This window comes from Pyricularia pennisetigena (assembly GCF_004337985.1).
Source record: "Pyricularia pennisetigena strain Br36 chromosome 4 map unlocalized Pyricularia_pennisetigena_Br36_Scf_9, whole genome shotgun sequence".
Classification (NCBI taxonomy): domain Eukaryota; kingdom Fungi; phylum Ascomycota; class Sordariomycetes; order Magnaporthales; family Pyriculariaceae; genus Pyricularia; species Pyricularia pennisetigena.
In genome coordinates this window covers 665,202-677,351 of record NW_021940921.1, presented here as the reverse complement: position 1 = coordinate 677,351, position 12,150 = coordinate 665,202, and the positions used below count along the sequence as shown (strand labels likewise).

The window sequence follows — 12,150 nt, the reverse complement described above, 5'->3', positions numbered from 1 at the left end:
TAAAGGTGGACCCATTAGATGCTAAAAAAATGCATATAATTAACAAATACCTTTTCGGGTATATTTGTAAATATTATTGGAATTATATGTTCTATTATTAAATGTGGTCTCAGGGCTTATCCTAGAACAAACGCTCCCCAATTAACCCACTTCGTGGCTCGGTTGCGGCGCTGGTTCTACCTGTGGGTCAGGTCCACCCAACGATCGCGGTCGTTTTAGTCTGAGGACAACTGGTCGAATTTCGCCGTTTATGGCGGTAGTTTCGCCATTTTGGCGACCAATACTCCGTTATAAAAAGAAAATCGTAAAAATAAACGGTTTGTTCGTTGGATATAGCATTTATTAGAATTATTGGCAACGATTCAATTTTTATTTTTATTTATTATAACGGGCGAACTGGATACCGCCTGCCCTTAATCCGTTCATGGCGGTACTATCTTTTCAATTTTTTGTCGATTCTTGAATTTGTTTTATATTATTTTTGTTTTTCGACCAAATTTCAAATTCCGTTGCACGTGGAGGGTCGTATACGTGAAAGTAACGATATATATCATTCTGGTGTATATATCGTATTGAATAAGCAGTTAAATAAGCGGATAGGTAAATTATATGTATTTTTGTATTTAATTTACAATCGAAACGCCTTTATATTTTTACCAATTTTCATGATAATGGGACTAAACTTTCTGGGTTCGGTGAGCGTATACGGACAAACGTCTACGTGAAATGGGGCCACCAAAACTCAGTTTAATTAATTCTATATTCAAAAGAATGGTAAATTTGTATTAGCTTTTTATCTTTCATTTTATTTAATTCATCAAAAGCCGCAAAAAAAACGTTTGACAAAATTCCTCTATAATGTTATAATTTAATTATAACAACAAAGTCTGTGTTAATTTTACCCATGACTGGACGACTTATTTAGTTTCTTAATAAATCAAATGTCAAAACAAAAATACTCATAGTATTACTATCTTAAGCGATAATTGCATGCACTTTGGAATATTGAATGCGTTAAAATATAAATTTACAACATATGACTACTTCTATATCATTTACCATCATTTAAAACAATAAAGAAATATAATTCAAAATTAATAATACTATTAAACATTTAAACATTTTTACAAATAAAGACGTTAAAATAACGGGGTTTTAAACAAAAGAATTAACAGATTCCAAATCACCCAACGCAGGTTACCTTATATTTTTGCATTTTCTATTTCTGTTTTTATTCGAATATTCGATTACACACTGTGGTTATACTGTTATTTTTGCCGTTGCAGTGTGAATACACTGCAAATACCCGCCATAAACGGCGAAATGCGACAAGTTGTCCTTACACTAAAATGAGCGCGATCTTTTTGGACAATGTAATTGGCCGAAAAGCCATATGGCTGAAAGGTACATGGAGCGTTCGGTCCCCACTGCGAAGCAGGGGGGTTTGGTCTAAGCACTGAAACTATATTAAGTGCGGGTTTAACTTAAATATAATAATATATTATATAAAGCATCATATATGTGGATATATCATATAATAATAGAAATGTTTTACTTTTTGACACATCGGGGGAAATAATTATTAGCGATATTGCAACATTGGGTATAGTATTAGTAATACCGTTCTTAACGGCGAAATGCGACAAATTGTCCTTAAACTAAAACCAACGCGATTTTTTTGGCCAATGTAATTGTCCGAAAAACCATGTGGCTAAAAGATACATGGAGCGCTTGGTCCCCATGGCGAAACAGGGGGATCTAGTGTAACCATTAAGACTAGGGGGGTTTTGGAATGCCTTAATCACCGGTAAGGTATTGGTGAAACTCATTCTTTTCTACAATACAGTGGGTTAAAAAGGTTGAAGATTTGAAAGGGGAATTGTGTTTCAAAATTGGGCCGATATTCTAATTGGTTAAGGAAAGTTTAATTGATTTTAAGTAAATTGTCGTCAAATAATTTAAAATTAATTTAGTTTCTAATCAGTGATATTTCGGGAGTGGCTCGTGCAACGGATTTTAATTTATAGGATTTGAAAACTTCACCGTTTTCAGGTACTTTTCTTGACGCTGCATAATATTCCAATGATCGATTAATTACCAATACTACGGATTCTGCTATTTTGGCAGGCCTCCGTACCATTTTTGCGCTCGAATATAACTCTATGCACAATCCACTCTAACCTGTGGCTCTAGAATCTAAGACGATTTGCAGAAGCATCACCAAAACCCAGCTCGCGCTTCGGGAAATAATTGAAAAGAACAAGGCAGACAGACAGCTGGTCAATCTTTTCAGCCCACCAATCTGCTGTGCAGACATGCATTTCAGCAGCTCATTCGGAAATCGGCGCATCAACGCTCCACCCCATTTGCTGAAATATTATATTTCGTAGTTCTTTGAGATTATGGAGTTTCAGCTCCCTACATTCAGCCCTTTCTTCATTGACCTTGATCCTTCATTCAAGTCGCAACTGTGCTTGGATATATTTCCCCGAACAAGAGCTAACCAAAGTAATGAACTCAAGTAGAGCCCTGAATTTGAGGTGATCGATTTCTTCGTGGCTGTTTTGCACTCACATATTTCTTCGTTTCTCAAAGGTCCTACACCTCGACCAAATGATATCTCATATAGGAGTGAAAAAATACGTCTCATATATTTGCCCCCTTCGTCACAATTTTCCGGATTGTGGCTTTGCTTGCTTGGAAAACATGTTCCTCCCTCACAGGACGAAGTAGGCTACTCCTTTATGCAAAATACCTCTTCTCGGACCGTAGATTTGTTAGTTTAAAGTGAAGGGAGCTGGGCTTGTGATCCTACGAGTCCTAATACCGTGCAATCTTGTCCAGCTCGCAAATTATCCAGACTGTGATGGTTAGCTCGGATTGTGTGACGTGCCTGATAAGATACAGAGACATTACTGCGTGTTTTGATATTTTCTCATGGCTGCAGTGAGAGTAACAGCAAGTTAGGAGATTCCTTCAGTGCCTTCACTAGCATATTCCAATTTGCAAAGGACGATGCAGAAGAAGCGTATCCATATACGGACCCGATCCACCATTATGAGATGCCGGTTAAACCTTATTCGAAAAGTTACCTTCCATGCTAGTCAACTTCAGATTCAGAACTGCTGGTCAATACAAAGCTTTGAAGTTTACTTTGTAAATAGATGGCCTGGGCTGGTCCTTGTCTGGCTGCTTGTTGTCTTGACGCACTTCAAGCGAACCACCATTCACTGGGGGGTCGGGGGCCGGGACTGAGGCGCTGGCGAAGATCAGGGCAAAGATGGTTGATGCCTTCATGATGAATGGAGGACAAGAAAGTGGCGTGATGATGGTGGGAAGATGTCGCCGCTGCTTTTGCTTGAGTGACGAGGCGAGATGTTACCGAGGCCGCCCTGCAGAATAGAACCGATGCGGGAAGTAGATGGAGGAAGGTCTGGCCTTGATATGGATATTTAATGTCTACTTGATATCTACTTAATATCTACACGAGTTTATGATTCTGATCATCTGGCGTAATGTTATCAAAACATTCCTAGCTGATAGTCTGCCTTTCAACCGTGCCGCAGTCGGACTCTGGGTATACTCTGGTTAGTGGATGGCTGTCTTGCGCAAGAGTCCCGATTAGGCAAGTTATTGCATGTTGGTCTGAAATAACAGCCGCCGGCGAGATACTGGCTTGGCTCGATATACAAAAGTACACATTACATACCGCAGTTGCCCTCTGCAACTAGCCCAAACTATGAAAAAGTAGTGAAGCCGGGGTAATGCATATGTTGGAAAGAACATATCATTTTGAAGAAAACAGTGCAGCTGACACTTCCCGCCCTAATTTCCAAACAAATAGCAAAGCAAAAACAGGAGTTCTAAACAACTGGTTACATCTCGACGTGCCAAGACCATGGATTTCAGTCATATCTGGTCTAGATCGTATACTCCAAAGTCTGATGCATGATAAGCAACAACTCAAAGGGCCTAAAATAGCTAAGCGAATGGGATACAAGAATCGCTGATTATATTCGATGACTTTCAGGTAAAAGTCGGGTAATCAAGATTGGCGTCTTGTCTTGTATCAAAGGGGTGACCATTAACCCGAGTTCAGACGGTAACTGGGTCTGCAGTGGATGTTAGATGTTCCATTCCTCGACAAAAAGTCCTTTTGATGGCCGTAACCATGGTCATGGCGCGCGAAAAGATCACCTGCTGTCTTTGTGAAGAATACGGCTGGAAATCGCACATTTTTTGTGAATGACTTTGTGCTTCTAATTACGAGCTCCTCGACCTTGACAGTTGAGCCTGGGGAACGGTGTATTTCACAGTCACAATGACCACACTGGCACACTGCAGCAGCTGCTGCTGCAGGACGACAGGTAAACAACTAACGTCGGGTACCCCCTGCTCGCCCCCCCTCCCCCCCTCCCCCTTGTTCGGCACCCAAAAATAACTGTACAACCACGTTCACCTCTCATGTGCTTTTATAAATATCGCGACCAATTTTTCACTTTTGGATTTACTTTTTTCTGTTCTTCATTCTCCGTTTTCCAATAAAGCAATATACTAAAAATCAGCTTATATCTGCAATTAACGACGTCAATTATGGCGATCCGATTGCAAAACCCTCCCGAAAATAGGGTATACCTAAATTTATATTTTAAAATCAATTTTAAAGGTTTAAAACCTTATAAATAACATAAACCCTTTTTTAAAAACTTTTCACGGACCAGGAAAAGCATTTAATTAATTAAATATTTACTAAAACAGTTTTAGGGCTTCCACCAACGTATTAGAAATTGCGCTATTTTGCTGAACGAATTTTTTAAACCGCCGGAAAAATAAAAATTTTGGAAAACGTTGGATAACCCGTTTTTTAATTCGTTATCCAATCCTTAAAACCCAAAAACCCCGTCGAATAGAGAATTTACGGGTTAATAGGGCTATTACGGAAATAATTAAATTATAATAGTTTTATATTATTAACCCCGTTATTAACGATATAAAATCGGAAAATCGGTGGAATATCGACGAAACCGGTATAATAAAAGGTAAAAGATTTAACGGCCTAATATTAAAATTTAACGGGATCCGGCCGTTACAAAGAAAAAAGCCCGGAGCGCGGGGTTGGACGAATATAATCGAATATATATCGGTTACGAGGGTTATTATATTTCCTTTTATTATATTTAAAAGAAAAAACGTATAATAATAATAATCTCCGCCAAATTTAGGTATTTTCGATAATTGGTAAATTTATGCAATTGAAAACGGGTGGACAATTAATAAAACGGGTATAAAATAGTTAAAAAAAATGTTTATTAATATATTTAACCCAATACCCCTAGAAAGCGGTTATTGGTTTTCGACGGCCATAAATTATACATTCCGGATAAATTATGCTTTTTTATTTCCAAAATAATATTTAACCTATATATTTACCCTTTTACTTATCGCACGTTTTTCAATTATTGGATTTATTAGTTTTTATGCCGTTAAAAAAGGTTTATCGACGTTAATTCGGATTTGGAAACCAATTTTAAGTTTTAATAATTGTTAGAAACGAAATTTCCTTTTTTATTATAATGTAATTAATTCGAAAACGTTTATAGTAAAAATATTCAATTTGGGTGGCGTATAACGGGTTTATAACCGGTAAATTTGGTTAAACCATTTTTAAACCCTTTTTTATTAAAAGATAGCAACGCCAATTTTATAAAAAATAAAAATAACGGTTTATAAAGGGATAAAATACCGGAAAGTTTAGCCCAAAAAATTAACGACCCGTTTTTACTTATTTGGAAAACCCCTAAAATAACCCGAAATATTCGATTTTAACTGTAAAAATTTTCCCAATCCAATAAAACTAACGTTATTTTACGTTTTTTATTTGCAAAAATCCAAAAAAGCTTCGAAACCAAAAATATATTTGGTTAACGCCCAGTAAAAAATCAATTTATTAGAAACAAAATTGGAGGTGATACGGCCGGTTAAAAAAAAAGGGTAATTCCGGATCCAAACGAGTTTTTGGTTAATAAATAAAATATTATTGGATTGTAGGAAAATGATATAAAAAATTTGGAACTTTTAGCTGATAATGAAGAGGTTAATGAACCGGAACAGCCTGAAAACGATTGTATTTTTGTTCGTTGATAGTTTTATATTTAAATTAGATTATAAAAGTAGGTATTTTGTTGTTAGATTTTCGGGGTGCCGAAAANNCCGAGTAGGGGGTACCCGACGTTAAATATACACCTATACCTCATCAATGAGATGTGGAACTGGAAACCGGAACAATGGCTGGTGCTGGTCATGTTTCTCCGAACACAACTTCAAGTTTGATCGTTTCTTTTTTCTCGTCAACTTTTTGGGCGCACCCTTGAGAAGTTGAGAGGCATCCAAGGAAAATACTTGGAGAGATTTAATTAAAAGCGCAGTAGGATTTTGGACTATCACAGCGGAGGAAGGTTGTGCTAAGTTCGAGGAACAACAAAACCAAGGATGAAAATCATGCTTGGCGGGGCGAAAGATTAGTGACTACATTAGAACAAAAACAGGTTGGCTCAGAGCAGTGTTCAACCCATGTTGACAGCCTAGACATGTTTGCTCGGGTCTAGCCGATCTAGCGTGTTCAAGTATGTTCCTTCATTGAAACGCCATTATTTTGATATTGGTACCACAAATATTCTAATTTACCCGGCTGACCTAAGTTAGATGAGACTGGTATCTTTTCGCGCGTGTTCTCGAACCGTTCCAGGCGCGACTAACCCTTGACTATGTCTGGATATAGGTCTAGACATGAAGCACCAAGTCGATGGAACATGAGCAAATGGCGACAAGGAGGACCGAAAAGTCTCACCTAGAATGGCGACGATTGTCTACTGAACCAGAAGCAAGACATGGTTTGTGGTGCCGACGCGCAAACGCCAACCCCATTCGCTTACTACACCGGGTCCCCTGCGCCCCTGACTATCAGCTGTCGTTCATGAAGGGAACCAATCAAAATGAGGGGCCAGCCCTGTGTGCCTAGGGGCTGTACCTGGTGCCTTGAACGTGATCCGTGCGCGCGGGGGGGCAAAGTCAAACGCGCCGGCCGCATGGTGCGTCTTGACAAGCGCCGTGATTCGTCAACGCCGCAGCATGGCACTGACGTTTCTCATTTGATGTCTGGCACCCGATGCCCAGTCGCTAATGGTGCATAGCCCAGATGACACCTGCTCCAATTGAATAAGCACAGCGGTCCAAGAGAGAGAGAGAGAGAGAGAGAGAGAAAAAAAAGAAAAAAAGAAAGAAAAAAAAAAAAAAAAACACAAGCAAATCCTTCCGCAGCGCCAAAGCCCCTTGAATTTCTGCAGCGGGCCAACCGGGACGAGACATGGGCCACATGCAGCAATGCCGGCCAAATATGATCGCGGGGCCACGCTATGGGAGGGCAGTCGGAGGAATTTGGGGGAACATTTTCTTTTGTTTTATTTTCTTGATCATCTTTGATATTTTGTTTTCATTTCTTGGTTTTGTTTTGTTTGTATTGTTTGTTATTGCTTCCCCATAATCCATCGCCATCATCGTCGTCGTCATGGCGTACGGCACTCTCATATTCTGGGCGCTATGCCTAGTGCCCCAACACGCCTTTGCGGTAAACCAAATCGACAGTGAACAGTATTCGATTGGGTCAGAAGCCTGGAAGCGAGCAGGGAACCACTTGAACGAGCATATCCCGGACCTGGCCCTCCACAAACGCCAGATAAGAACTGCCGATGCAATCCCCCTCCGCATCAGGAGCGCAACACAATCAGATATCGATGGAGCTCGCGACATTGTGCAGGCCGCCATGGCCGAAGCTGGTGTGCGCAACCAGAAACGAATGCTGCAGCCGGCTCGCAACATGTACTACGCCGACCAGGTGTCCGAGTCGACGCTCCAGAAGCGCGACGACATGGTCCCACGGCTGCTGGGCGTCTCGGGCGAAGCAGCTTCTGCCGCTGCGCTCTTGGCCGAGGCCGACTCGCTCAAGTCCGGCCGCTCGCTAGCCAAGAGGATCAACAACAACAACAACAATAACAACAACAGCAAAAGCAGATTCTGGATGGAGAACATTGCACGCAAGGGCTCTATGCCCTGGGGAGATGACCCGGACTACCAGGTCTTTCGCAACGTCAAGGACTTTGGCGCCAAGGGCGACGGCATTCACGATGATACCTTTGCGATTCGACGCGCCATCCTTGCGGGGTCCGGCAAGAACCCCGATCTCAACGTTCGCTGTACGGGTGATTGCGCAGGGTCGACGACGAAGAACGCCATTGTCTACTTTCCTTCAGGCACTTACCTCGTCAGTGGCACGATCCCAGCCTTGCCGGCGACACAGCTCATCGGCGATGCCACCAACCCGCCGACTCTAAAGGCTGCCCCGTCGTTTCTTGGGCTAGGAGTCCTCTCGACAAAGGAGTTCCGCGACAACACCAACGTGACACGGATCAAGAATAAGCGAGACGACTCGAACGGAGCGCCCGCGGCGGCTGGGGTTGACTTTTATCGTCAGATCAGGAACTTTATTATAGACATCACTTCGGCACCGCAGGATGGCTACATCAGTGGCATCCACTACCACACGTCGCAAGCGGCCTCGCTCTCCTTTGTGGAGGTTCGTGCGACCAGCCCCAGGAGCAATCCAAACACGACACAGATGGGAATCTTCTCGGAGAACGGCAGCGGAGGTCAGATCAGCGATTTGAGTATTGTGGGCGGAAGAGTTGGCTTCTACGGAGGAAACTCGCAATTCACGGCCCAGCGCATCAAGTTCCGCGAGTGCGGCACCGCTGTCCGCCTTCTCTGGGACTGGAGCTGGGTATGGAAGAGTGTCGAGATCGCCAACTGCAACATCGGGTTCCAGCTCCAGGGCGACGACCCCTTGAACGGCGAGAGCGAACCCAGTGGCTATCTGGGATCTATCCACGTCATGGACTCGACCTTTGACGACGTCGACACCGCCGTCCGAAACGCCCCTGCCTCGCACGAGCCCGGCGAGGAGACGACCAGCATCACCCTCGACAACGTCGCCTTTACCGGACGGGTGCACCATCGGGTCTGGGACGGAGAGAAAGAGTACGTGCAGGGAACACCCGGCAGGCTCGACACGTGGACCTTGGGCGCCTTGTATCTGGACCCTTCCAAGCGTGACCTGTCTCTCGGGTTCGAGCACGAGACTCGCCGCGAAGACGGCCTCACTGGGAACAGGACGAGATCCTCCCTGCCCAAGAAGGCCTACTTTGAGCGCCCCAAGCCTCAATACGCCGACGTCCCGGCCGACAAGTGGGTGCACACCAAGGACTCTTGCAAAGGAGACGGCAAGGCAGACGACACGGCTTGCATGCAGAAGGTGCTCGACAAGAGAGGCTACATCTTTGTCGATGCAGGCATCTATCTGCTCTCCGACACCGTCACCATTCATCCGGGCACCATCATCGTCGGCGAGGCGTGGTCGCAGCTGGTCGCTCGGGGCTCAAAGTTCTCAGACGCCGGGCGGCCGCGACCCATGATCCGCGTCGGAGACAAAGGCGACGAGGGTTCGGTGGAGATTCAGGACCTGCTCTTCACGACCAAGGGCGCCACAGCCGGCGCCATCCTCGTGGAGTGGAACATCAAGGCCGACGGCGAGGGCAAAGCGGGGATGTGGGACTGCCACGCCCGCGTCGGGGGCGCCAAGGGCACCGAGCTGACGCCCACGGAATGCCCGTCGCCGGCGGTAGGCGGTAGCAGGCAAGCGTGCCACGCCGCCGCCTTGCTGATGCACATCACCCCGGGCGCGTCGGCCTACCTCGAGAACGTCTGGCTGTGGGCCGCGGACCACATGATCGACGGCGCCTCGCCCAGCCGGGCAGACCGCAACTCGGTGTACGCGGCTCGTGGCATGCTCGTCGAGAGCAGCGATCCCACGTGGCTGTACGGCACGTCGGCGGAGCATGCGGCCATGTACCAGTACAACTTTTACCGGAGCAAGAATATCTTTGCGGCCATGATTAGGACCGAGGCGCCGTTTTTCGAGGAGGAGAGGTCGATGCTGGTCCAGAGACGTGGCATCTCTTCGATGTTTGCGGGAGATCCGATCTGCACTGCGTCGGATCTCTGTGGGAAAGCTGTTGGTGCTATCGTGAAGGGCACCAAGGATCTCACCATTGCCGGCGCAGACTTGTTCTCTGGTTTTAACAAGGACGACAAGAACTGCAGTAAGTCCTATTCATATATTTCTTTTTTTTTCTTTTTTTTCTTTTTTTTTTTTTTTGCAGGGCTACTCAAGTATCACCTTGTTGTGCCAATGGACATAGCTTGACTAACTAACCTTTTTGTTGGCGACAGCCTCCACCAACTCCTGCCAAGACACAGCCATGGTTGCCGACGACAACAAGAATCTGCAGCTCGGTAACGTCGTCTCGGTCGGCGCCAACAACACGATTGTTTCGGACAAAAAAGCCATCCCGGCCAAGGACAACGTCGCCACCAAAGCGAATCCGAAATGGTCACAGATCAACTCGGTTGCTGCCGTGCAATCTGCCCGCGACGTGGGGTCCTGCCGCAACATAGACGCCTGGCCAGCAAAGCCCGGGAACGGCAAGTACTTTGACCCGATCAAGTCCAAACTCCCCATGGCGTACCCAAAGATGTTTGTCAACATGGTCAACGGCTCGCCGCTGCGCTTCACCAACATCCAGAAGAGCAGCTACCAGATCAAGCCGTTCGACTTTGCCAGCGTCGACCCGGGATTCAGCCCGCAGGCTTCGCTAGAGTACGGGCCCGGGACGTTCACCGACTGCAACGGCGAGGCCGGGTTCCAGCTCGAGGGGACGGGCAACAAGTTCCAGATCCGGGCGACGACAAACGACCGGGACAAGGACAACAAGATGCGCACGCAGTACAAGTTCGACTTCCCCGTCAAGGGCGTCGAGCAGGGCGCCGTCTACGAGATGAGCTCGCGCGGCAACGACCGCGCCGTCAACTTTGTGCTGACGGGCAGCGACAAGGTCGGGTACTGGAGCAGCATCGACCCGCCGGTGGCGTGGATGACGGAGCTGCTCCCCGTCATCGGCGGGCGCAAGCTCCGGCACATCACGATGCTGGGGTCGCACAACGCGGGCATCTCGGTCAGGACGGGCGGCACCATCGGGCCGTCGGAGGCGTCCATCTGCCAGGGCGTCGACGTGCTGGGCCAGCTGCGGGCCGGGGCGCGGTGGCTCGACGTGCGGCCCGTCATCGGCAACGGCGGACAGCTGCTGACGGGCCACTACAGCGGGCAAAAGGCGCCCGTGTTCGGCATCAGCGGGCAGGCGCTCGAGGACGTGGTCGGCAACGTCAACGCCTTCACGCGGGAGAACCCGGAGCTCGTGGTGCTGTCGCTGACGCACGCGATGCAGACGGACGAAAAGTACCGCGACCTCAACGACGGCGAGTGGGACCGCGTCTTTGACGCCGTGGAGAAGCTCGAGAACCGCTGCGGCGGGCTCAAGGGCCAGATCCCGGACATGAAGCTCGGCGACCTGATCGGCAACGGCAGCGCGTGCGTCGTCGTGCTCGCCGACGGCGGCAGGGTGCGTCCCGACAAGGGCATCTACCGGCCCGGGGACAGCTTCGACTTCATCGAGCGCTGGAGCAACGTCGACAAGGCGCCCGACATGGCGGCCGACCAGGAGTCGTGGGTCCGGGCGAACCGGAACCTGGTCGCCGACGACAAGGCCCGGAAGGACAAGTTTGCCATCAGCCAGTGGATCCTGACCGTCAAGTCCGTGTCGGTGCTGACGTCCAGCATCGAGGACTACGCGCTGAACCGCGCCTACGACGCCGTGTTCTGGAGGGGTTATTCCAGCTGGAGCCCGTGGAGCTACCCCAGCGTTGTGCTCATGGACTTTGTCGGCATCATCAACCGGGGAGACAAGCAGCTTACCGGCATGAGCGGAGAGGCCAGGGCGCTGATCATGGCTGTAAATGTCGGTTTGGCTAGTAGAAACTGTTGGGTTGGGGGCGGCGGTTTGGAGTGATTGGACGGAGGGGAGGGAGGATTCGTTTCTATCAATTTTCATTTGTTTTTCGGTGCATGAGGATTCGTGGTATTTTTGGATTGATTAGACTAGCAGTAGACAACTTTTAGATACCCTTTTTTTTTCTTTGATATTT

General features: G+C 46.9%; 1 protein-coding gene across 1 annotated transcript; it reads left to right on the top strand.

Annotated features, from left to right (window-relative positions):
* Positions 1–7,564: 7,564 nt before the first annotated feature.
* PpBr36_10225 (uncharacterized protein) lies at positions 7,565–12,014 on the top strand (the record flags this gene model as incomplete). Its single annotated transcript, XM_029897338.1, has 2 exons — positions 7,565–10,211; positions 10,342–12,014. 2 exons carry the CDS (start codon positions 7,565–7,567, stop codon positions 12,012–12,014), a joined length of 4,320 nt encoding a protein of 1,439 aa, XP_029744213.1.
* Positions 12,015–12,150: the final 136 nt, after the last annotated feature.